The 27570-nt window shown below is 41.7% G+C and overlaps 1 protein-coding gene and 1 long non-coding RNA gene across 6 annotated transcripts; one reads left to right on the top strand and one right to left on the bottom strand.

Moving 5' to 3' along the window:
• On the top strand, positions 1-24286 carry Blimp-1 (PR domain zinc finger protein 1). 5 transcript variants are annotated; one of them, XM_018006307.2, is made up of 6 exons: positions 1-642; positions 16007-16578; positions 16671-16787; positions 17140-17178; positions 17436-19968; positions 20030-24286. In XM_018006307.2, exons 2-6 carry the CDS (start codon positions 16126-16128, stop codon positions 20590-20592), a joined length of 3705 nt encoding a protein of 1234 aa, XP_017861796.1. In that variant the 5' UTR covers positions 1-642; positions 16007-16125; the 3' UTR covers positions 20593-24286. The 5 variants fall into 5 exon arrangements, with proteins under 5 accessions (XP_017861796.1, XP_089322721.1, XP_089322719.1 ...); XM_089466593.1 differs by lacking the exon at positions 1-642 and adding an exon at positions 649-6769; XM_089466594.1 differs by lacking the exon at positions 1-642 and adding an exon at positions 13290-13539.
• LOC149269134 (uncharacterized) lies at positions 11381-12158 on the bottom strand. Its single transcript, XR_016269651.1, has 2 exons — positions 11860-12158; positions 11381-11803 (listed from the first exon to the last, which is right to left on the bottom strand). It is a non-coding gene; the product is annotated as an uncharacterized LOC149269134 (long non-coding RNA).
• Positions 24287-27570: the final 3284 nt, after the last annotated feature.

Genomic DNA, 27570 nt, shown 5'->3' with positions numbered 1-27570 from the left:
TGCTGCTGTCGTTCGACATTGAAGTCGCAACGCGACTCATCCGTAGTTCAGTTTCCCGTAAGCAACAAAACGATCGAGACATGGTTTCGTAAGCAGCACGCGTTACGTTTTTATTGCTTTTAGAAGACGCAGCAAGAAGAAGATGATGATGAAGAAGTAGAAGTGCACATGCAAAGCAACAACAAAAATTACCAAATTTACAAACAAAACAAAATTCTGTGCAACAACAACAACAACAACAACTATAAAACAACAAACCCCAACAAGGTGCAACAAAGTTACGGTTTTGCTGTTCAAGTGTTTTGGCATCGATTGATAAGACTGTCTTAGTTATTATAGCCCAATATATAATATATATACACACACACATATATATACAGCTAGGCAATTAGTTAATATTACCCCTATACAACCCAAAACCAATTGTGCACTTAAGTGCCAGCAAAAATATGTGCATAACAAATAGTGTTAAATAGTTAATATTGAAAAAAAAAAAAAAAAAACAACAACAACAACAACGACAAGTACAGCAATTGGATTTATTACGTAATGGATTTAAAATTAGCAACTACTACTACAACAACAGCAGCAGTTCAACAATAGCAACAACAACACGGATATGCATTTAAACAATAAAAAATGGTAAGTACTATTCATTTATTTTTATTTAATTTAACCTAACTTTTTGAAACTCTTAACTATTTTATATATAAATATAACATATTAGTAATTTGTATATTCATATAAATAGTTCTTAAGTATGTGACTTATAATTGAAACTTCTTATCATTTAAATTCATCCAGCAGTTTTTTATAAAACATTCCCGAATGTTCTGTAAAGAAAGCTTTCTAAAAAACTTAGCCTACTTGCGTTGACCCAACTCTCGGATTTTACCAGAAGCGAAGGCTCCGCAGAGAATATATGAGTTCTTATGAGTGTTACTTTCGATTTTGGATTTATGGTTATAGAAAAGGCATTATATATATAATATATATGATAATATATAAAATAGAAAATCACGCTTAAGTCAAGTAAAACATCGTTTGGTGGATAGACAACGTTGAGTAGATAAATATGAATATATTTCTAACTTTAACAATATATGTATACCTAAAATTATTTCTTAAGTGATATATGAAATTCACCCCATATTTTAATTGTTGTTTTCCTACTAAATCGAAAAAGTTCTATTGGATATCGTTTTTGGTCAATATTAGAACATTTCCTACGTAGTTTAGTTTTGGACTTTTTGTCGTCAAATATACATATTTTATATATCATATTATATCCCAACAAAGGTAGAATATATATATAAAATAAATTGTAAAAAGCAGGACAGATACCAAAATAGTTAGATAGATAATAACAATCTAGAGATGCTTGCCACTAGACCCCCTTCATATATAATAAAAACAATTTTAATTTCTCATCCAACGTCTCCCACAGATTTTCACAGAACATAGTTTATACTTTTCGCATTATCAGCAATTAAAAATCTTTCAATCATCGTAGTTAGGAGTAAAAAATAAAAACCCCAACTAACCTCAAAGTAAGTCAGGCCGAGCCGAACAATAGAATCGATAGCGCAATGACTTGTATAATGTGATTAATGATAATTTGCTTACACAAGTTCACAGTTTAATTGTCTGTTTATTGACTTCGAATGCTTCCTGGTCTCTCTTCGGTATTACATAATAACCGAAAACAAACAATAATAAAAAAAAAAGAACGGAATTGAAAGACAAATTGCATAATCAATTTGCAAGCTTGCTTAATTGAATTATAAATTCTTGTTTATCTTAAAGACCAAAGTGAGATTTGTAGCTAATTAACTTTTTACACTTTATTCACAAATTGCAAAACAAATGCCTTGTTGAGTGTCTTTCTCTTTATAATGGCCGGATCGATTATTTATGCTATCATTATTTATAAACCATGATGACCGATCCTGAGACGAAGACTTTCTAGTGTGAGTTATGCTAATGCATAAGAGTATTATGTAATCATCCCGTGGGCTGAGCAAAACAAGTTTCAAGGTAACTGACAAAGAATACACAAAGCCCAAAAGTTGATTAATTGTCTGTCAGACTAGTAAAATGGTATATACAAAGTTCTTAAGTTGAATTTATGAGAAATTTAATCAGACATTAAACAGCAAAAAGCAAATAGAAATAGAAATGAAAAAAATACAAAAAAATATGCCTCGACTACTTTCTGTTGACTCAATGCAGAAGAGTGCTGATAGCATTTCATTAGAAAAATTATATATTATATTTTTAATAATCACACTCGCAAAAAAAAGCAAAAAAAAAAAAAAAAAAAAAAAAAAAAATTATATAAAAATAAAACCTAGCAAAGTGAGCAACAAAAATAATTAGACAAAAACCAGTTTCTGGCCTTAAACAAATAAACAGCAACAACAAATGGGCAAACACACATATATCTATACAACTATATATATAAAAGTTGGTAACATTATATACTATATAAAGAGTGTGTGGGGCTGAGAGAGAGAGAGAGAGAGAGAGAGAAAGAGACGAGCAAATAATTGGCGACGTAAGGCAGAAAAACCTTGACTTTGACTTTAAATGACTCGCCGTAACAGCAACAACACCAACACCAACAGCAGCAGCAGCAGCAACAACAACAACAATAAAAACTGTGATATATTGTCTAAACAAAACAAATTTGAAATGAAATCGAAACGTGGCTCGAGTGTCGAGATGAATGAACAACAAAGTAAAAGCAAAGTCAAGAGGCAAAAGCAAAACGCAAAGCCAAACAAAAGCACAAAGCACAAAGCGCAAAGGCAAACCCAAAGCTCAATTTCAATATCAAGGTCATTAGCTGCAGCTGGCCGAAGACGCAGTTGCCACCTGTTAAAGTCGCAAGCAATAGCTTCAATTGTAATTGATTTTAAATGGCATGTGGAATGACAGATCAGCTGTAAGGGGCCGTGAGGAGGGGCAGGGCTCGATATTATAGAAACAGCAGGCGGACGGGTAAATGCTTGTTTAGCAATTCAAATGAGACGGCAGCAGAAGCTGCTCTCAATGATTTGTAGCCGCTGCCGTCGATATTGTTGTTGCTGCTGCTGCCTTCGATATTTGGCACGCATTTAGGAAAGCTTTTTTTGGGCATTACGTTATGTAAACACACACAAACACACGCACACAGTGAAGCATAGGCAAACACACGCTTCAGTTGGCCGAGTTCAATGACTGCGCGACCAAACAAAAGACTTAGGCAACGAACTCAATCTAGCCTGGCAACGGTTTTCGTTTTCATTTCTGTAGCCAATGTGGGAGCGAGATAGACAGTGCGAGGAGCCGAGCATTAGAATGAATGTTGGCAAGGGCGCGACCAAACAAAAAGTGAATCTGCCGCTTGAGCAAACCAAACCAGTTCAACGCTGCAATTTAGTCGCAGTGGCTGCAGCCATCCTTGCTGCAGTGGTGCAGCGGTGCAGCGGTGCAGCGGTGGGCCCGCGCGTTGGGGCAGGTTGTGCGGCGGTACAGGCAGGCAAAGGCTTGGCAATGGCAATGGTCTGGCATGGCTTGGTCTTGGGCTTGGGCAGCTCAGCATCGGCATCCACTTCGGCATCGGCATCGGCATCAGGGAATCATTTGCCGTGAAAAGGGCGTTCAACTGGCAAATGCTCATGGGCACATGGCGTGTGTGTTCGAGGTTCTTGCACTTGGTGGCGCGGACGCCAACAAGTTCTTGGCTGCAGTTCCACAAAAAAAAAAAACACACACACACACACAAGCACACACTGCCTATTTGTATGTAGAGTCTACGCTTGGCCTGTCGATGCACTTCTTTTTAGTCTTTTCTTCTAAGGCTGCCCGTCACGTCATGAAAAGGGAATCAAATCACTCTTACTCTTTGCCGCCGTTCTGCTGGCAACGGCAATGGAAGGTTATTGACTTTGCCTGTGGCTGGCCATGCCTTTTGCTTTCTTTGTTGCTGCAATTAGAATTGTGGCTCGTCTGATTGCCCAGGTTTAAGCTACAGCAGCAGCAGCAGCAGCAACAGAAACAGCTTCAGCTGCAGGCACTGACATGCACTTGCCACGCATTGCAACTGCAAGACACGCAAGTCATGCCCAGAGTTGGCCACACAGCAGCCGCATAGCTTCAGCTTAAGAGCGAGCGCGCGCGCGGGCAAAGAGAGCGCGCGCATACAGGTGGCTTAAGAGAGAATGCGCACCAGGAAGAAAGTGTGCAATGGCCATGCGAAAGAACCAGACGAATGACAGCAAAAGAGGCATGAAAAGAAAACAAGTTCGCCAGTTCAATGACCGACCTACTCAAGCGCGTTATAACCAAAGCAACACCAGCACACACACACACGCACACAGCCACAAGCGAGAGAGGCAGCGCAAGAGCAGTGAGCGGAGAGCGGAGAGCGGTGAACGGCTTCGGCTTCGTGTGTGCTCGTTTGAGCGCTCAGAGCGTAAGCGCATGCGCCGAGGCGGCTGAGTCGCTGCTGCTGCTGCTGCTGCTTCTGCTGCGTCGGCTGCTGCTGCTTTTGTTGAACTTTGCTGCGACAGGTTCTGTGTCATGTTGTTGTTGTTGGTGTAGCTGTTGCTGTTGTTGCTTCTTCGACACTATCGCGTGTGGCGTTTGCTGCTAGCAGTAAATGCAGGCAGGCATTGTTGTTGCTGCTGCTGCTGCCTCTGTGCATTGACTGTGACATTGAGCTGAGCTGATAAAAAAGCGCGCCGCCGCCGATCAGCGCAGTTCAGTGGGTGGGCCGCTCTTGCTAGTTTTTTTTTTTTGGATACGCCGCTGACACGCTGACTCTTTTGTTGTTGTTGCTCTTTGTATTGTTCAAATGAAATTATGCTCATTTACGCGCCATGCATACGTAATTGTTATCAAGCGGCATTACGTTATGCGAGCCACGAAGTAATTGTTATTTTACTATGACAAAATGACTTTTTTACAATAAGCACAAACTCTGTCGGTCTGTGTGTGTGTGTGCGTGCGTGAGTAACGGTATTTTATATGACTTCTGTACTCGCTTCTCTTGATGTTCATTTTTTACAGTTGACGATTAAAACGTGCTTGAAATTGCATATTTTTAATAGACATTTGTCAAGCACTTTGTACTATTTGAGAATGAAAAGCTATAGCCCGAGAGCTTTAGCTGCTGCAACTTGCATAATGTTTGACCACTTCCGGTTTCTGCTCTGTAGTTCATTGTCAACTGTCACCAGGGCATAGACAATGCAATCAACCCTTTCGGCAGGGCGTGCAGCCAAAGAGAGTGACAGAGTGACACTGAGAGAGACAGCGGGCGAGAGCAATCGAGAGAGCTTAGCTGCAAAGCTCTAATGCAGTTTGGGTACACTGCAAGGAAATGCGGCTAATTCCAGATTGCTAAATTTTCAGATAAGATAAGTTTTACAATAAGCAAACTGTTGACACAGATAATGTTATTTACTTTGCCTAGCTATATATAACTATAAAATCTTATCTAAATGACATTCTCAACAGAGTTGAAATAGAGTTTTCAAGGTCTAATTTTACACATATAAAATTTATAGAATTATTCTTAGCTGTGACCCTTTGTTCAGTGGCTGGCGTGCCTCGTTTGCATAGTTCGCTAATCATCGTTCAGCGAAATTAATTCTTTGGCCATTTCCTCATTTAAACTAAGCCTTAAACGGCAAACATGCATTTCCTGTTAGCTTTTCAAGCGCCTTTCGTGCTCAGACCTAGCCCAATAAGCCTGGCGTGGTGAGACCACTGCAAAATCACAGCACCACAGCGCTGCACAACACCACAGCCGCACCGCTGGGCGCCTCACCCCCACCCCAACATTGTGGCTGCAACCCCTAGCGTGACGTCGACTGCACTGCAGACGCAACTCGACTTCGATGGACGCCGCCCTTGTAGCGCTGCCTGCTCATTGTTGTTATTGTTGAGTGCGCGAGTTCAGCTCATGCCAAGTGCAAGTGCCAACCCCACTTCAGGTCTCCACTCAGCCCCCAGTCCCCGCCGCCTTTAGAATGTCTGCTTGTTTACTGTCTGCTCGGGCTGCAGCGTCGACTGCAACTGCAGCAGCAGCAGCAGTGGCAGCGGCAGCGACAGCAGCAGCAGCAGCAACAGCAGCGACTGCGGGCTGGCCAAATGGCAGCCAGTGAATTGGCAGTCGCTTCAGTCCTGACTCGGGATGTTAGCGCGTTGGGCAGGTCATGTCTGGCAGGCGTAGCAGCCACGTCGCGTGGACCAACAAAAAAAAAAAAAAAAATTATAGTAATAATAATAATAAAAATAAAAAAAATATAATAAAAATAAAAATACAACAAAAAATATGAATGAAACGAAATTCTAATCATTAGTTAAGTTATGTTGCAAATCATACAAATGATATACCACAAAATGTGTTCAAGCAAATCGATTTAGTGCCGTCTAAGTGTAAGATTCTAGTGCATAAGGCTCTCTGTCTATATATATATATACATCTGTATATATGTGTGTATATGTATAGTGTCTATATATATATCGCAGCGATAGGGCAGAGTGAAAAGACCGTGGCAATGTGTTCATACGGCCATAGAACTCTATACTTTTATCGTATCTATTTTCGCGATATTTTTGCGATAATCAGTTTCTTCAAATCGCGTTTAAAATGCGTTTTGGCCAACACTTGAGCAAACATGAGACTGAGACAAACCACAAAAACAACAGCAACAATAACAGCGACCACAGCAGCAACAATATACCAAGTTCTTGTGCAACAAATCAAAAGACTAAGGTAAATATAATGCAGCTCAAGCCGAAGGTTCCAGTAGCCAGAGTTTGATCAAGTCTGATAAATGAATCACAGAAATATAGTTGGTTAATAATTTTATACTTTTGCTTTTGATTTGGCTAACCATGTCCTAGCGCACAGTAAATCCTGCCTCATGTTCTGTGAAAGTTTTTTTTTATTTGCCATTGCTGCTGCTACGGCTGGCAGTTCAATAACCTTCCGAAATTCGCAGCCAGTAATAGCAGCGGCAGCAGAGAGTGTCCTGACTCCACGCCAGACACAAACAACAACAAGAAGCGGCAGACGTTGCTGCCTCTGCTCTGCTGTGGTGCTGCTGCTGCTGCTATTGTTGTCTCGCTTGCACGCATCGAAATCGAATCGGGTGTCCCGTCTGAATGGCTGGAGTGCAAAAAATTAAAAGTGAAATTTTGTGCGCTGGCGCCTGCGCCGCTGCACTCCGGGTCCTTGCCCGCAGTCGCTGCGCAGCCGACGCCAAGGGGCAGCGCCAGGCACTGCACAAACTGCACACTGTCAAGACCACAACCCAAAGCGAGGCCCAGGACCAGCACCACTACCAGGACCTTCGTATCGCCTGTCGTTCGCCTCTTGCTCGTCGTCGTCGTCGTCGTCTGCTGTCTGCTGTGCATTGTGTACAGCTTTTGCTGTCGTTGTCCTGTCGTTTGTGTGTTTCGCTTTCCGTATTGGGTGTGTATAACACAAGCAGCCGGCAAAAGCCGACGACCGTGCAACGTACGTGCCCAAAAGTTCATTGAACGCGTCAGCGATTTATGTATGAAAAGCGAAAAGGATAATGAGCAGCAGCAGCAGCAGCAGCAACAGCAGCGGTGGCGGCGGCTGCGTCGGGCCCTGCCCCAACATTTTGTGGCAGCATTGGCAAGGCGTCTGCTGCGGCCACTTCCCCGTATGCCAGCTATACGTACTGGCGTCGTCTGGCGCTGAAAAGGGTCGTTCGCCTTTTCTGTTGTCTGGCAAATTTTACTTTGACTTTTTTCCGAGCACCCCACCCACACACACACACACAGTTAGTCTGGTGCTGCTGCTGTCTGCGTTCACCTTCGCCCCCTTGCGAGCGCTTTACGTCTCGAATTTATGCGCATTTTCAATCGCTTTGTCGTAGGTCGTGTTTGTTGTTGTTGTGTTGTCAAGGTAATGTCGCCCACAGGATTATGGGCAGCATAGCCATGTATGTATGTGCCTACACACACGCTGGCATATCCTGCCTGTGATCACCGTTACCTGGCAGCGCACATCTTAATCTCTCTCTGCCTATGCCCCTTATGCTTGCATATATCAGTTTTATTTTTTCTTAATTGCCCTCGCGTCTGTGGCGAAATTGCCCATTTGGCAGCGACATCATCTGCTAGCTGGTAGCCATGACATCATATTGTGTGCCCCCCGTTAGCTGTCTGTGCGCTGCATTTGACCTTTGGGTTCAGTGAACCCGCAGCGACTGCGGCCAGCAGATGATGCAATGCAGCCTAGGCTAACAAGTGGATCAGCTAGTTACTGTGGGATATATTAAGATTACATATTAATCTATATATATTGTATGTGATGTATAATGTGTTTATTATTATTATTGTTTTTATTATTATTATTATTATCTGTACACCAAGTTTCCATTTTGTATATTAAATATGATATATGAAGCTATCCATTTTCTAGAAATTTTCATAGCATACAAGCAGGCGCTTGCTAGGCATTTCCTCTTAGACAGGCTATAGTCACCTTTGTATGAGAATATCTTAACTTAATTCTACTCAACTTTACTTAGTCACATCCGAATAGCCTTTTCTTACTTACAACTTTCCTCCTAATCAATCTTCGCCAAACTAACTATACCAACCAATACGCCCCATTTGTCTCAGGCATTTGCAGCGCAACGCATTCTAAATATTTAACGCACATAACAAACAGAATCGCCGCAAAATGTTGAATACTTTAATTAGCACTAACAAAATGAACAGCAACAAATGCAAAAACTTTCACTGCGCAATAGGCGAGGAAAATAAAGAAAGATAGAAAGAAAAACAAAGCGAAATAAATTTCAAATCAGCTGATAAGAAATGCCAAGTGCATGGCGAATGCAAAAGGGCGCAGCAGGCGGAGGTGTGCACACAGTGCGATAGTTAACTGTAACTAAACGTGACTGATAAGCGGGCAATGGACAGCGGACAGCGGGGAGGCGGACAGATGGCGGACAAATGGGGCGAAGCGGACAAAGAACATAAATTGCATTCAATTTACGATTAGGCGGCGAAACGACCTACGTCAAAGCCGAAAAGCTAATAAAATAAGGTAATCAATAAAGCTAAATATGTATTTATATATAAATTTATGAAGCTGTGTATGGGTGTATGTGTGTGTAAGTTTGTAAATAAAGATTTATGGGTTGAACAACAAACAGTGAGAGAGAGGCAGACGGAGAGAGGGAGAGATGAGCAGAGAGAATATTAAAATGTTAAGCAGATAAATTACAAATGCAAAATTTAAACAAATTTCATATACTATATAAAGTATATATACATAAACATTTATAAATGTCTGTTTATATATATATATATATAGATTTATTTGTAAGGGGTTTAATATACTTTCGCTTTTAATTGTTGTTATTGCTGCAGTAAAAATGAAATTTTGTTGTTGCTGAAATGCAAAGTCGAGCTGCTGAATACTTGGGCTTGGACAGCAGCAGCAGCAGCAGCAGCAGCTGCAGCAGCGACTGAACGGCAGGCAAATGGCTAATTAATATGCGAATACAGACAGAAAGCAACAACCAATTGATAAGCAATGCGAGACTTGCACACAGAGTGAGAGAGAGAGAGAGAGAGAGAGAGAGAGAGAGAGAGAGAGAGTGTGTGCATTGAGCATTGCACATGCGCCAAAAGTGAGCAAGAATTTCAAGGTTAAAGTGCAACGAATCCGCAACAATACTTTTACACAACCCTCTGCACTAGCATCGGCAGCTGCTGAGGGGTTGGGTTCGCTCTCAGTTATAGATACATTTTTTGCATACTCTTCTCTGTTTTACTTTGTTTTTGGTTGTATGCATATGCATCTTGGTGTTTGTTTAGCAAATTGCAATTAGCATAAATTGCTGGCCTTGAATTGTAAATATTAATTTCAAGCTGCTTCGCTTTTTATTAGATAACAAATATGTATGTGTATGTGTGTGTGTGTGTGTGTGTGTGTGCACAAAAGATACTCGCTTTGAGATACATTTACATAGATGCATATAGAAATTCGTTGCATTCTATTCGCATGCACATTCTCGACTTGTGACTCAAGGTTATGATGATGCTGATGCTCACTGACTGACTGACTGACTGCAAGTGCCTCCACCTCTAATGCTTCCCTCTCACACACACACACACGCACACACATGCACAGGCAGACTGTTAAAAAAGCTTTGGCAATTATTGTACACTCACACACACACAGAGATTCTAGTTAGCTTAGCACACAATTTTATTTTATCAGCTGAATGCACCGCCTCCCATCTGCACTCCGCACTCTATGCACACAGCCCCCAATATCTGCCCCTCTCGTTCGCGCTTCGCCTCCTCTGCTAACCCTTTGTCGTGTTTTCGTTTCGCTTTTGCATGCACATAAAATAAATGCGAATGCTCAACAGCTACAACAGTTCTGTCAGATATTTGTCGCGGATTTATTGTTGTTGCTGCTGCTGTTGCTGCGTTTATTTCTCTAGCGCACTATTAGTATTTACATTTCCGGGTTGTTGCACGCCCGTTAAATATTTCGCAGCATTATATTTGCTAGCAAATTGGTTTTTGCTCTCTCTCTCCCTCTCTCTCTCTCTCTCTATCTCTTTCTCTGTGTCGTTGCAGTCGAGATGCATAATTTATAATCATAATTTATGCCACACGCAGTTAATAGAACATTTTTAAATATCACATTTATCATCGTTTTGTTTTGTATGCTGAATAACTAAATAAAATATTGAATAGAAATTAAATGCGCTTATACAAATGTTTCAGACTCTTGACAGCTGTCAGAACTAGTTGTTAATTGAGATCAAGAGGTTATCTAGAAAAATTCATTTATTCATATTAGTTATAGAGAGAGATAGAAATAAAATAACTGATAACAGCTAATAGCTCTCATTATCATTACAGATCATCGTAAAGATTTGCTCTAATTCAAGGTCTTCTTAATACCTCATTGAAGTATTAGAGCGATAGTTCCCTCTAGTTTCATCTCTCTCCCTCTCTCTCTCACACACATTACTGCCTTTCACATTGCCCTCAAGTGCCTATTCCTCACACTCACACACACACACACTCACTGCTCTTCCTCATAGTTGTCTAATCTGAGCTACTTATCTCTTATTTGTTTGCTCTCTTCTGCCCAAGTACTATATAAGGTTTTTACTAGCTTGTCCGAGCTACTGTTCACACATCAATTGATTAGCGCACCCTTTGCAGCTGACTCATCGTGGAATATTAGATATTCCGCCACAGTAGAGAAGAGTCTTGTGAAGCAAAAAAAAAAAAAAAAAAAAAAAAGAACGCAATACCCTGCCCAGCGGCCACACCCCTAAGTAAACAAATATTTGCATTGCACTTATAAATACATCGTAAAATTTGTTTATTCATTGAGACTACTTAACGTCGATATGCGTAGATTTCCTAGATAGTGCAATAGACGCAAGGCCACCCGCTGAGCCCTGACGCCCCCAGCTGGTGTGAGCGAGATGGCAATAGGTGTACATACATGTTATTTAGGAGCGGACATTTTATGGCATTTGTTGCACTTATCAGCATATATATAAATGTATATACATATATAGGTAGTATATGGGGCTGCGGTTAGTACAGTTTGCGTTGCCTATCGCGCACTTGTCCTTGAATCGAAATATCGCCATTTGGTTTTTATTGTTATTGTTTTTGTTGATGTTGTTGCATTTTGTTTCGTTCGTTTTGCAACGCTTCCCCATTGCAATTTGATAAAGATCGATGCAGCAGCGTTGACGGCGTTGCGGAAGTTTTTCACAGTCTAGAATAACAAAATTATTATGAGCACTGCATCAATGCTTGGACGACAATTCATACATATAGAAATGCATAAACAAACATATAGTATATACCCATTATAAGTACATATATATATATATATATATATATATATATATATATATATATATATATATATATATATATATATATATATATATATATATATATGCAATGTGTATTAGAGCATTGTCGGCCGCAGCGCACACGGCGTATGCGCAATGTGCAAAGCTTATCAAAATTCAAATGCACTCGGAGACGCTGCCGATGACGATGACGTTGGCAACGCCAGCGGGTCGCCTGCGTTCAAGTTGAATGTTAAACTCAATGCAGGCAAGCGAAGCGTTGCCGTTGACAATTTTCTAAAGGTTCACTCAACACAAAAAAACTAAATGCAAATGGGGTATATTAATGAGTGCAATGAACATGTAACAGGGCAAAAAGAAAATAGAAAATATTTTATATTAATTATGTATATTTTTATGAGATTTAATTCAGGTTCTTCCTAATTTCAATATTTAAAATATTTCACTTAAATTTCTTATACATTTCTCTGCTCAATTCTCTCAGCAACTAAAGGGTATAAATTGCTTCGTCTTCGAACTTGAGCACGAAATGCGTTCGTGACACTGTGTCTGTGTGTATGGGTATGTGTGTGTGTGCCACTTATTTATTTTTAATTTGCTGCGCCACTCTAAGTAAATTTTTCATACAATTCGCGCTGGCCACGCCCCGGCAGCCCCTGCCGAGCTGCCCTAACGTGCTCAGTGCTCTCGTGTCCTTCAAATGCAATTGTGCGATGATTAGAAACGCAAAGCGTTGAGCTGTCTACTTTTTGTTTCTAATGCAGGCAACTCTTTATAAATACATACGTATATGAGTAGGTGTCTCTGTATGTATGTGTGTGTGTGTGTGTGTGTGTGCAGCTGTTTATTTTCATTTTCATAGCGATAGCGTAAAGCTTTTGGCGCACTATCTGCACACACACACATACACACACATGCACAACTACTACCATACGAGTGTTTATATAGAATATAGATGTGCAATGATTTCCTAGGGGGCTGAACGCATCTGTTCTATGTTAAGACACGTTCGAATGCTTTGGCATTATCCAATTTTGGTTTGCCTTTCAGCGAAAGTTGGCTATAGAAAGAAAAAACCCTTTTAGCCGGGCCAAAATACAAAATCGAAAGTACCTAAAATAAGACGAGAATAATAGAAGTGTTGAAAGAAAAATGAGAGCAACTGTCGGTATTGCTCAGCTGGCGCCCAGTTGCCAAGCTGCACGCACACATCTAAATCCATACTCCCACAGACACACACACACACAAACACACGCACAGCTAGCCAAAAGTGTTCGCACATTTCCGCACTCATCAAAATAGAATCGAAGTGCAATTTTGCAATTGCTATTGCTATTGCAATTGCAAGTGCAAGTGCAACAAGGCGGCAAAACACAGACACACACACACATGCATGCATGCATACAGTATCTGTAGCCGTGCCTGTATGCATCCGTGTTGTTGCCGCCATTGCCATTTGCCAAAGTCTGGGCAAAAAGTTCTCATTTATGCTGCACGTCGCCGCAGTTCGCATTCTACGTGCGTGTAGCTCACAGATTTGGTTACGGCAAAAGAACCAAAAAGATAGCAGAAAAGTAACTGAACAAAATTAGACGAATATCATAAATTGAAGCAATGTCAATACAACTCTGGGGTGAGTGCTGATGATTATTACAAAAATTTATATATATGATTATGATTACACACATTTTGAGTGCTCTGCAAACAGCGAGCTCTTATCAAAGGCAGCCAAATGCACTGTCTGATAGCACTCTAACTGCAAAGCAAGGAAGAGAATTCCGCCTTCTTTATGTAGCTTATAGCTGTGTAAGAGTAAATTAAACACTGTTGAGAGAAATTGAAACTTTGAGTTGACCAATGTCAATCAAATCAATTGAGATTAGTTCTAAATTGAATTTGAACAAAAATCTTAGAAAATTCCTAGGAGTTGTTTTTCCAAATTCTCGAAAGCTTTTCATTAGTTTTCATATGTTTGATTGACACAAAGCCTGCCACACAATTGGATATCAGGAATTCTATTTCTGTGGCTTTGTCTGCCGCTGACATTCAATTGACAACTCAAAAATATGCGGCTCATCAATATGGGAAGCTGGCGTCGTGAATTCCTCTAGTCTAGCCTAGCACAATATATTTATGATTGCGCAGCGGCGCAGCAAAACCAATGCCAAAACAATGCCAACAACAACAACAACAGCAAGAACAGCAGCAAACCACGCAAAGAAGAGACAGCAAATAAACGTTAGACGTTGGCAACTAACGTTGGGAAAGCAGCAGCAACAACAACAACAACAACAGTGGCAGCAGCAGCGACAGTCCCGGCGAAATGCAGTCGAAACGAATTCGCCACTGCCACTGCGAAAGCTTTTGCTTTGCATGGCACTCAAAAGCGCAACCCTTGAACAAGCTTGAGCGAAAAACTTTGTTTTCGGCTGCGTTGGCGCCGCTGCAGCCGCTGAGTGAGTGCATTGCCGGGCGGCCTCTCATTTGACTGAGTGCAGCGGCAGTGGCAGCGGAAGAGTGAGCTTTGAGCATGGCGCCTGTGCCGGCTGCATGTGCGAGTATATTGTGTATATGTGGGTCAGTAGTAGGAACACTCGGTTCGCGTCTGTGTGGATGGGCAGAGCGTTCATTCTAAAGACTTTTGCACGACATTAGTTTAATAATTTTTAGTTGTATTTTATTATTATTGTTTTTGATTTTGTTGCTCTTGTTGTTTGCTCGCCGCTCTGCCGCCCAGCCGCCCTGCCTCCCCCCCCCCCCCCTACCGCTCTAGCTGCTTCCATACATTTCCGCATAGTTGCATTTGTGAGCGCAATTTGTAATTTTGCGAGCGGGCCCGAGAATCCAACGGGAAGACACACAAATTTGCTGATGTCGCTGCCGTGAGGTGGTTTCAGTGCAATCGGGTATGCGGTGCGGTCGGTCGGTTGTTCTCGCCAACGGTGTTATTTGCTTATTTTTATTTGCCGCCGGTACGCAAAACTTCAGCAATGAAATCTGTAACAGTTGTTGAATATTTCTGAGAACAAAATAATATAATTAAATCGTGATGACAAACAGAAATTGCTGCAAATATGCTGGTAGGCAGCAATGAAAGTGTTCGGCTGGGCAACGCGGCGTATGCGTAATATATCGAGCACGAAAGCCAGCAACGAAACAGAAAGTGATGCGTAATTTGCCAGCACGAAAAGTCAAAATCAAAAATAAAAATGAAATAAAATAAGAAGCAATACAAAATTTCAAATTATTCTGTGTGCGCGACAGAGAGAGAGAGAGGAGCAACATTAAAAAAAAAAATTATATAAAGAATTCGAGCGGCTCAATTAACAGGAATATATTAATTAACAATCTGTATATATATATATATATATATCTATATATTGTGAGAGCAAAGTAGCTGTCATTAATGAGCGACGATAAGCAAAACAAAACGAAAGTACAAACAAGACGTTGGCCAAATATAAAACCCAACAGCCTCACGTGAGTGTACCAAATACTGAATGGGTTTTCCAATTTGGAATGGAATTGATGTATTCTCCTGGTGTCGCTTGCTGTCAATTGAAGTGGGAAGAGATTTGCCTCTGAATGCCCCTGAACGTGAACGCATAACCTCCATTAAGGCCGCAATCTTGAACTATGCAAACACACACACACACATAAACGACAGCGGCGACAGCGACGACAGCGAACGAATCGTAGCCAGTCGACGCTCCGTCGTTAACGCTTTTGCCGCTATTTTTTCCCGATAACAACGACGACGACGACGACGCCATTGAAATACGAATGCAATATTGCAAGCACACACACATGCAGACACACACACACACACACGTAGAGTGAAATTTTCGAGTGTAGTTCTGAGTGAGTGGGCGAAGCTTTGCCTGTCGCACTGCCTAATAGATTTGAGCGTATGAATGTGTGTGTGTTTGTAAATATGTATGTATGTGTGTGCGTATTTCTCTAACTATGTATGTGACGCATTTATTAATAGCACTGGCAAAAAGGAAAAAAAAGGGAACAGTGAAAAGTGAAACAGTCATCCACAGCGCCGTACTAAAGCTCTATTTTCTGTCTCTTTCTTGCACCCGCTCTCTTTGCAGATCAAGTGAAACTTTAAATACAACAACAGCTAGCAGCCTAAGCACTACAACAACACAAAAGCGCACTTAAGCCTAGCATTAAGAAGCATTCTACAACCACAGTTAGCTGTATATTCAAAATGCATGGACATAATCATCTCCAGCAACAGCAGCAGCAACAGCAGCAACAGCAGCAGCAGCAGCAGGTGCCGCAGCAGCTGCAACAAATGTCTGCCACAATGAAGCTGGCTCCACATCCACAGCAGCAGCAGCAGCCACAGCAGCAACAAACACACATAGCCATACAGCAACAGCATCCACAACATCCACAGCATCCACAACATCCACAACATCATCCGCATCATCACGCCAAGCTGCTGCGACGCTCGCGCAGTCGCAGCCGCAGCCCCACGCCGGACGGCACGCAGGACTATGATGTGACGCGCATGCGCGAGGAGGACTTTGAGCGTCTGGCCGTCTATCTGGTGCCCGATGTGCAAGCGGAGCGCGGGCTGCCCAATCGAGCGGACAAGACGCTGCCGCGCAGCCTGACGCTCAAGTCCTCCATGGTCTACTCAACGCCAAATGTCAAGGTGAGCAAAAGCTGAGATAACTGAGAGTAATAGCATAACTAACTGTACCTCTTGCCACTCTCTCTCTCTCTCCCTGTCTCTCGCCTTCACAGACTGAAGGAGTTTGGAGCAGCGGCGTCATACCGCGTGGCACACGCTTTGGCCCTTTCGAAGGCATTCCAACCTCCAACTATCCGAACGATAAGAACAAGGCGCGCTATTTCTGGCGGGTAAGCATCCAAAATCTACTTCAAATGGGCTTTACATGGTTCTTTTTATTTAAGTTAATATTTATCATTTCACAAATGTTGTTTTGAATAACCATTGCCATTGCTTTGCTGCATTTTGCCACCTACTTTATTTATAAGAACAAAATGATCATCAAACGAGCCAAAACTAAGCCACTAACCAACTGGTTTCTCTGAATTTTTAATTTCATGTGCATAAACCCCAATTACTATACAAATCTATACAATTATAATCAACCAACAACCAAAAACCAAATACCAAAAACTACCAAAACATAAATTCCAAATTACAATTTTGCATTTTGTTGCGGATTTGAATTTGAATTTGAATCAGGTGCAGGGAACACGCCACATAACCTACGGGAATATTAAGGTACCACTTTATGCTTTGTTTTATTTGTGACTCTTAACCATCAAACGCACTCTCTATCTCTATCTCTCTCTAACTTTCACACTCTAACTGCACCCTCTCTCTGTCTATCTCTCTCTCTCTCTCTCTCTCTCTGTGCCTGTGCAGGCGCTGCATTTGCTCTCTTTTGTAGTTCGCTTTCTGTGTTTGTCGCTTCCTGTTGTGAATGTTCTTAACCAATCAACTCTTCCCTCTCTCTCTCCCCTGCTATCTCTATGCAGATCTTCAAGGATGATGATTATTATTATCTGGATGGCTCAGATCGTTCGCAGTCGAACTGGATGCGATATGTGGCCTCGGCCTACAGCTTGTCGGTGATGAACCTGGTCGCGTGCCAGCACCAGGAGAACATCTATTTCTATACCACCCGCGACATACTGCCCAACGAGGAGCTGATGGTCTGGTACTGCAAGGACTTTGCCAGCCGCCTGGGCTACGATGTGGACCCGGAGCGCACCATATTCGGCGCCTGCAAGCAGGACGTCGATGTCGAGGAGGAGGAGGACGATGAGCTGCCGCACAAGAAGCCCCATTACGCCATGGCCGCACCCGAAATACCCGCCGAGGTGGCTGTCAGCCACATCACCTATGTGATGGGTCTGCATTTGCCGGGTGCGCCAGCGCCAGCGCCGGCGTCAGCTCCAGCAGCAGTTGCCCCCGCGCCCGTTGCCGCCCAGTGCTGTCGTCGTGGCAGTCCGCCGGCCCATGTCAGCACCACCACCACCAGCAACAACAACAACAACAGCAGCAGCAGCAACCACAATGGAGCGCTGCATCCGCACATACAGCACAGCCGGCACGCGTCCGTCATCATTGGCCAGGATCGCTCGCCGCTGAACAGCAGCTGCGACAAGGAAGCCATGGGATCTCCACTGTGCGTCAAGGATGCCCACTACGAGCATCAGTTGACGCCACAGGATGGCAGCGTGCGCTCGGTGCGCTCCGATGAGGGCTACCACAGCAACGAGTGCCAGGAGGATGGCCTGACGCCGCCGGAGGACTCCAGCGACAGCGAGAGCGAGCACAACTATGTGCTGGACTGCTCCAAGAAGGCCATTGCGCCCAAGGAGACGGTCATTGCGCAGGCGCAGAAGCCCAGCAGTGCGACGCCGCCCGCCACCACGCCCACCGCCGTCACGCCCAGCTGTGAGGCGGACAAGAACGAGTACCGCAAATTCAAGGTGAAGATGCCGCTGAAGTACGAGTTCAAGAACAAGAGCTGCGTCAAAACGGAGCCGTTGAAGGATGTGGACGAGCATCTGCCACTAGCTGGCGTCAGCCTGGAGGAGGAGGAGCTGCACGAGCTGCACGCAGCGGCGGCCGTGCACTCCGAGGACTCGCTCTGCCCGCCCAGCACGACCACAACGCTGGGCGAGGAGCAGCACCTGCAGCACCTGGAGCCAACCAACACCCAGCCCGCCTCCTCGACGGTCATTGTGCTGGAGCACAATTCCGGCGGCCAGGCGCGCACCATTGTGCCGCTGAGCAAGCCCTACTACGAGGCCGATCCGCCCGGGGAACGCTATGTGCGCTTCACGCAGCCCAGCTCCAGCATACTGGAGACCATTCTGACCAGCCAGCATCGCCTAGAGGCAGCTGCCGCGGCAGCGAACGCCTGCCGGCAGGCGAATGCAGCCACGCCGCCGCCCACTTCGCCCACGGAGATGGCCTACAGCTACAAGAAGTCGCAGCGCTACGGCAACGCGGTGAGTCCCGACTCCAGCTCGAATCTGGGCCAGCCCCAGGAGCTGGCCGGCGGCCATGCTGTGAGCGAGCAGGAGCTGGTCCTGAGTCGCGGCACCCTGATCAAGGGCGAGTGCTCGCCGCCGCCTGCCGCCTCGCATCTGCACCACAATGTCATCTACTCGCCCTCGAGGTCCCATCACGCCGCCTACGAGCCGGGCAGCCACTCGCCCAACTATGCGGGCTATGCGGGCTATCCGGGCGCGCAGTCGCTGCATGCGGCCACCTCCACGTTCCACTCGCCGCCGCACAGCTCGCACTCGCCCTTCGATCGCCAGTCGAATGCGTCCAGTGGCGGCGGCTCCGCCTCCAATTTGCATCTGCTGCAGAGCAGCACCCAGATGCTGAACCATCCGCTGATGCAGCCGCTGACGCCGCTGCAGCGCCTCTCCCCGCTGCGCATCTCGCCGCCCAGCAGCCTCAGCCCCGACGGCAACTCGTGTCCGCGCAGCGGCAGCCCGCTGAGTCCCAATTCGTTGGCCTCGCGTGGCTATCGCTCGCTGCCGTATCCGCTGAAGAAGAAGGATGGGAAGATGCACTACGAGTGCAATGTCTGCTGCAAGACCTTCGGCCAGCTGAGCAATCTCAAGGTGCATCTGCGCACCCACTCCGGCGAGCGGCCCTTCAAGTGCAACGTCTGCACGAAGAGCTTCACCCAGCTGGCGCACCTGCAGAAGCACCACCTGGTGCACACGGGCGAGAAGCCGCACCAGTGCGACATCTGCAAGAAGCGCTTCTCGAGCACATCCAATCTGAAGACGCATCTGCGCCTGCACAGCGGCCAGAAGCCCTACGCCTGCGATCTCTGCCCGCAGAAGTTCACGCAGTTTGTCCACCTGAAGCTGCACAAGCGCCTGCACACCAACGACCGGCCTTATGTGTGCCAGGGCTGTGATAAGAAGTACATCAGCGCCTCCGGCCTGCGCACGCACTGGAAGACCACCAGCTGCAAGCCCAACAATCTGGAGGAGGAGCTGGCCATGGCGGCGGCAGCCACATCCGAGTGTCTGGGTAAGTTCAGCTCTTAGAGGTTTCACTGTGATAGCTGCTCATACGGGCTTTCACTTTGCAGACAAGGACTTGCCCGAGCCGGACTCGCGGGAGGCCTACGAGCAGCTGCAGCAGCACATGCATCCAGTGCATCCGAGCCTGCGTCACTTGACTGGCGCTCAGTCGCCGCCGCGTCTCATTCCATTGGGCAGCAACGGACAGCCGCACATGCATATGCAGCAGCTGCAGGGACACCAGCCCCATCAGCCAAGCAATGCGCCGCCAGGTCACCTGATGTTGCCGCAGCACTCGCCGCACAGCGGGCCGCCCATGCTGCTGACCACGGCCAATCAGCTGCCGCCGCCCACAGCGCCCCACCACATGCAGCAGCAGCAACAGCAGCCGCCGCAGGCCTCGCCCAACCGACAGCCGCCCACACATCAGCAGCAGCAGCAGCAACAGCAGCAACAGCAGCAGCAGCAGCAACATCTGGGAGCAGCGCATCATCTGGCGCAGCACTCGCCCAAGTCGCTGAAGCCGCTGCCCGACTCGGGCTACCTGCACGGAGCGCATGTTCAGACGCAGGAGAACCGGCCCTCGGTCATCGAGTCCTCCAGCCAGCCGATGATCATTAAGTGCACGTAGAGCCAGGGCGGGGTTGGTCCCACTCCCCCCAAAAAAAAAAAAACAAAAAACAAAAACTGTAAATTAAAGTGCAATATAAAACAACAAACAACAAGTAGAATTTAAGATCAAGAGAAGAAGAGAAGCAAACCCGAACCGAAGTGGACAGACGTTACCTAACAGCAGCACAAGCATACATAACGGTATTATTATTAGATTGTACATAGCCAGGCGGGCCCAAATAACAACAACACAAGAAAACACACACACACACACAGAAACAAAAACTCACTCAAAATTTAAAACTCATTTCGCGCTATGAAATAAAAGAAGATCTCAACAATTGGCAGTAAGCAGAAAATCTAATAAAACACTGCATATTATTTTTGATAAATATTTTATATAAAAAAGAAAGAAAAAAAAATAACGGACATTCAGAGGCAGCCAGAATTGTTAATAAAACTAATTTGAATTTCGAATGAACCGAAAATGAAAATGAAAATGAAAATGAAAATGAAAATGCATTTAATTTAACTTTGTTTTGAGTTTGAGGCGCGCTTAGTTGTAAATATCAAGTACAGTTATGCATGAAAGTAAACATACACACATACATATATATGCATATATATACATAAAAAAATACATAAACAATTAGATTCAAGTTGCCTTATTTGACTTTCGTTAGCACTGAATGGAAAACATTTGCTTACAATTCCAAATTTAAGCAGAGAAAGAGAGAGAGAGAGGGAGAGAGAAGAAAATATGAAATATGAAATCTAAACAAAATGCAAATACGTATTTTATATATAAATATATAAATATAAATCAATATTTATTATATATATATATGAATATATATATATTTGTATCTATTTTATTGAGAGCAACAGCAACAGCAAATCAGCAAAATGTAAATATATGAACTAAAACAAATAAAATAAACAAACAATAATCTGATAATATATGTAATTAATGAATTAACAATGAATTCAGTTGATGGCCTGTTCAATTTCGATCGCTTCATTCACACTAGTGCTTAGCTCTTAATTAATTAGCCAAGTAGAGATTATCATTATTATTATTATTATTATTATTACGATTATTATTATGATTAGTAGAAAAACTGAACAAAAAACAAAAACGAAAAAACGAAAAAAAAAAAACCATAAAAAGTAAAGAAAAGAATAGTAAAACAAAAACAACTTAGCTGAAAATCGGTGCTTTTGACTGTTTCCATTTGTCCACATTTACATTTACAATTGTATTTGTATTATGAAACACAATAATTATTACCATTACACCTAAGTACCATAATATATACATACATATATATACACACACACATTTATATAAATACCCTATATACATAGAGATATTAGAACAGATAAATAGCCTAATAATAATAGCGAACATACTCTATATATGTATATCATAAAACTTCTCTAAACAAATTTTTCAACTTACTTTTGCGCCTTAACAGCTCCCAATTCCCAACAACAAATTATATAAGCAGCAAATATGAATTATTCGTAACTCTACCAAAATTAGCAAAAAACAAAACAAAAAGAAAAAACTCTCTCAATTAGTCTTCGGTTTTTTTTCTCTATGTCTAAGTTTAAGTAAAGCGAATTGCTTAGTTAATTGTCTGATTAATCTAATGAAACACTAATATCTAAGCTTATAATATTAATGAGGCTGACTAGCGTTAAGTCTAAATCTAATTAGTCTGTAATACAAATACCTGTATATTACATAAATAACGGCTTAACATTGTAAGAAACAACACCAACAATTCGTAACTCTTAAGTATTTTTCGTGTACGCGCGCGCTGAGAGCGCACGCGGCGTATGCGTAACATTTGAATGTGAATCGAATTCGTTGAATCGTTTCGATTTCGCCACACGCCCGTGCGCTCGCCTTGTAAAGTTCTTAGTCCGGGCCGGATTATTCTCATTATGATCCCGGGCCGGCCTAAGTGGCAGCAGCGCGCGTTTGACCCGCTAATTGAGACTAAGACTATGCAAAATTGATTTTTTTGTATTTTTGTATTCGATACAAAGACGCAAAACCGTTGGAAAACTTACATTACGGAGCTAGCTATAATTGTAGAGCCTAAGTTTACTAAGCATATGCAATATTTATATAGTATATATATATACATATACGCATTATCTAACTCTATGGATAAAGTATTGAGTGGGAGACCTACATACATGGAAAATATAAAAGAAGATAATCAAAATTATAAAAAAAAAAACAACAAAATTGTTTATTTTTCATTTCAAACTGTTTTTGGTTTTTGACTTTGGAATTTACTTTTTTTCAATTTTTTTGTTTTTTGTAAGTTGGTTGTGAGTTAAGACTTTTGATTTCTTGTGCAATACTCAAGTATTTTATATAATTTTGGAAATGATTTCGATTTGAATCTTGATTTAGAGTTAAAGCAAAGAAATATATAATCAAATAATATTGAGAAATAAATAATACTTTCCTATTTGTGAGACTGAGACTGAATGAATTACTATATATATATATATACAATACTCTTTAGCTTGTAGTGCTTTAGGCATTACAACAAAAACAGCAGCAGATACAACAAACAACAACAAACAAAGAAATAACTTTAGCATTGATTTGCCCGGCCGCAATTTCGATATTTTACAAACAAATGAAAACTTTTGCTAACAACATATTTTACAAAACGATAAAGGAAAATAGTTTTTCATACAATAGCATTTGGTTTATTGAAGCATTGTAATATATAATTATTATTTACATTAATATATATACATATAAACTATTATACATATATATATATATTTGTAATAGCACACGTTTGTAGCGTTAGAGAGATAGTGGGAGAGCTATAGAGAGCTATACTATCTACGCCCTACGCTGAGGATGCGAATTGTACAGTTATTTTGAAATCTGTTTCAGGATTCAAAACACAAAAACAAAAAAGTGACGACAACACGTAAATTTAAATGGAGAATAAATGACTGCTTCTTAGTGTTATAAGTGACTCTGATTTAGGTCAACACACACAAAAAACAAAAACAAAAACAAAAACAAAAAATCATTGATGCGAATCAATTATAGAAATCAAATCCAAATATATTGCATTATATATTCGATAAGTAATTATATGTATGTCAACTTTTATTGCAAATCAATATATATAAATATATTTATATATATATTTCCATATTTATCTGTATCTGTCTCTGTATATTTATCTAATTACGTATATAGTGCATGTAGAGCCTTTGTTATTATTCATATTTATATTGGTATACACACACAATTTATATATATATACATATATATATCTAATATTTAATTAAACAATTGTTTTTTGTGTCCACAAATGTACAAAATTGGTTCTCATACACAATTAAAAAACGCAGCGAATTTCATTTGCAATCATCATTAACGAAACAAATTGCAATTAAAACCTTAAATTAGTGAACAAATTTTGTTGAATCCATTTAAAATTGTTAGCGATATGTCTCTGTCATTCACCTTTTATGCCACAATAACAGAAAAGCAACAACAACAACAACAACAAACGCAAAAGCAAATAAATAAGCATGAAAGCAAAAATAAATATGAATCCATAATTGACTATATACATGCATACATATGTATTGCGAATTATATGCGTAAATCTAAATGAGAAAAATAAATAAATAAATAAAATGAAATTATGAAATTATTTGAACGCAACTTAAATTCCTATTAATTATATAAAATATCTCTAAAAATATATCTAAATGAAAACCAACAATTAATACCACGTACGATGAAAAGACATAAATAAAAACAAAATATTTCATACTAACGAAACTTTCTTATTATTACGATTTTATTTTTTAAGCAAATCTTGGAGTGTATAGATATTATAAAAAGTAGAATATTTCTTTTTTTTTTTTCTTTTCAATTAAATTTTTATACATAATTTTCTTGGCATTTCTCATTTCAGCTTCTTAAGCTGCTTAAAGTGAGGCTTTAAGTGCAAATTTTAAATTGTAGCATACTTTTAGGAGCCTCGATTAAATTGAGCCTTCATTTAAATCGATTGCATTTGTCCTTATAGCAGCAGGCATTTTCAGGCAAGTTTTAAGTTATCTTAGCAAATTATCTCATAAATTAATTCAAAAATGCTTTAACGCTTCAATTGTCTAGAATTATTCCCTTTGAAAATGTTGAGAAATGTCATTTAGTATACGACTATAAAAAGAGGAATCCATTCAGTTATCGCAACTGATTTACCCAAGCCAACTATATGTATGAAACTCACCAAATTTTAATATCTACATAAATCCAGCAAAACTCTATCAAATCTGAGCATCAATTCAATCCAAAGCAAGCCTCGCATTTAGTTAGCTCTTCTTAGCTATTCTTCAGTTTGATGGGCAGCAAACAGTTTAATAAATCGCAACTAGATGTGAATGCCAATCGTAGTTGGCTCTGGCTTCCTTTAGGTCGAGGCGCTGTCAATGCAAAATGGAAACATCAATCACGTGTCAATCAAGAGGGAAAGTGGGATACTTGAATGCTTATTGTGGACTCTAATAATAAGCTGGCCTCCTGCTGAACATGCAAATTGTGTGCGCTCTGGCATAAAAAAAGGACACCGACAACAGCAGCATCAGGAAAAAAAAAACCCAGAAAATGGGAATAATAAAGAGATTGGCGATAATCACACACGCACACTCACACTGGCATACGAGTACTGACATGAGGTGCCACAGTCGGGTCAAACGCGTGCAGCCTCCCCTGGCAGCGCTCCAGTTGCAACCACTTTGCATGCTGCAACTTGCAATTTTCTGTGCATTTTCCGTTTGTGATTTTGCATCGAGTTTTCGCTGCTCGCATTTTCCACATTTTCCACATTTTTGTTTGGCTGCATTTTTATAGACTTAAAGCGGATTATTTTCAGCGCATTGTGTGCGCGTGGCCTTTGTGTCTGTCCATGTATGTCCGGAAATGCATGTGTCCGATCAAGCAGGGGTCCCAACGGCCGGACAATGGCTGCACGTCCTGCAATTGCATTCATGATGTGCGGCTGCCTTGTTAATCCTGTTCCAATTATGCGCATGTGAGTGCTTCGTATACCCTAATGGGCACTTTCCATTTCAGCCATTGTGTCCGCAGGCGTCCAGCCCATTGGACACTCACACACACACACACTCATGCAGAGGGAGCGAGAGAATCTCGGGCACAAGCCAAAGGACTCTGCTGTCGGCAAAATATTGATTACACAGGCCCCTTTGAGCAAAGGACTATTTCATTTTTTTGCTACTCTGATTCTGTTTTCGTTGTTGTTTGTTTATTGTGCTGCCTGCATTTATTAAAGATAAAAATCAAACTGACCCAAGCCTGACCTCGCAGCACCCAGTTGAGGGCAAAGCCCTGCTCTCATTTCATACACACATGTTTTTTATATGGTGCGAATTGGAAGTGCATAATAATGGAAGATGCCCTAAAAGCAGCTCATAAATCTGAAATATATTGAGTTGCTGAGAGATTTTCTTTTAATGTTAAAGGGAGGTATAAAATATCATATAAAATGTGTGTGATACAAATATTTTATTATTGCAAACTCTAATTATAATTAATAGGGCGCTGAAGTTTTCATTTTTTATATATTTTTTAAAGAAACCTTGTAGTAATACCTATAATAAACATTATACCCCGATTCCCCATTTTTTAATAGGTTCATGGTATGAAAAATAGGTAGATTTCTCTAATATATAAATTTCAACTGTTTTATCCAGTTTTTCCGATGATTTTTTAGGTATTTCTATCTGATCATAGAAAATTAATTTATGAATAGAAAAATATTTGTTACCAGTGCTCTACTATGCGACTCTCAATTATCCCATTGTACATTTTCGAGAGGTATGTATGTATGTATTCAGCTAGCTGACAATTTATATTGAATGTGTTCTTACAGTCTCTTTCTTTCTCTCTCCCACTTTGTATTTAAATTCCTTCTGCTCTTAATAGTTCTTTGCCCTTAATACCTAAATTTTTTGTCATGGATATATGTATATTTAAATTTGTAGTAAATATTTATGTCTATCTATGAATTTGAATGCATAGGTCATTTGTCTCTGAATAATATCTATTAATTACAATGTATATATGTATGTATTTATGTGCATATGTATATATTTGTTAACTTAATTATTTCTGATTTTATAATATTACTTATAAAATGTTTATAAAACCCGCAAGTCTCCTTAAAAGTGAAGTAAGTCCATAATTTTGTCTGTAGCACTCCATCTCAAGCACTCCTTAGTCACATTTTTTTCCACTTTCACACATGCACATATATAATGCTATATAAGTATATACATGTCTATGTACCATTTCCATATGTGTTTCGTTTCACGTACTGTAAATCTCTGCCATAAACCCTCACATCGTCTCACCCTCGTGCAACCGCCCTTTGCCGTGCTGTCATCAAACATTTTGCGGCATTGGCCGACGATTTGGCATGCCACATAGCACGGCCAACACTGTGGCACGTGCCATGATAAATTGCATCCCAGCCTCAGCCCCGGCAATAGACATTCGCAAAATGTTGCACAATAATGCCACGCATTGCCGCAGGAGGAGGGTAAAAATGCGTTGCCACGCGACATCGCCAATTTGTGTGCATAATCTGCAGAAATTCAGTTTTTCGGGGTGGCACAGCGACCAATGTGAGAGTGTGTGTGCCGCTTTTTTTGTGCACTTTTTTATGCAATTTTTTGTGCCACCAATCAGAGTGCTGATTGTTTTTTATGCCCTCCGCCTATCAGAAAGCAGGCCAGGCCACAGACCGCTGTATAACAGTCGGCAGCAGTGTGTATAACAGTCGAACAGACTGTATGACAAACCGATCGAGAGACGTACAGTTCCAAATATTTATCTAAAACGCAGATAACCAACAAAAGCAATTAATGTGCTCAGAGAGCACGTTCTCTGTTTGCGCTCTCCCACTCTGCC

The sequence above is a fragment of the Drosophila arizonae genome, chromosome 4, assembly GCF_054131065.1.
Source record: "Drosophila arizonae isolate 15081-1271.41 chromosome 4, UAZ_ARI_1.0, whole genome shotgun sequence".
In the NCBI taxonomy this organism is placed as follows: Eukaryota; Metazoa; Arthropoda; class Insecta; order Diptera; family Drosophilidae; genus Drosophila; species Drosophila arizonae.
This window is presented reverse-complemented; position numbering and strand designations above follow the sequence as displayed.

Excerpts from the sequence above, each read along its gene's own strand:
- Blimp-1 (XM_018006307.2), top strand. The coding sequence starts at position 16,126 with ATGCATGGACATAATCATCTCCAGCAACAGCAGCAGCAACAGCAGCAA. Across the intron at positions 16,788-17,139 it reads AGGCGCGCTATTTCTGGCGG|GTGCAGGGAACACGCCACAT; the intron begins GTAAGCATCCAA and ends AATTTGAATCAG. Across the intron at positions 19,969-20,029 it reads AGCCACATCCGAGTGTCTGG|ACAAGGACTTGCCCGAGCCG; the intron begins GTAAGTTCAGCT and ends TTCACTTTGCAG.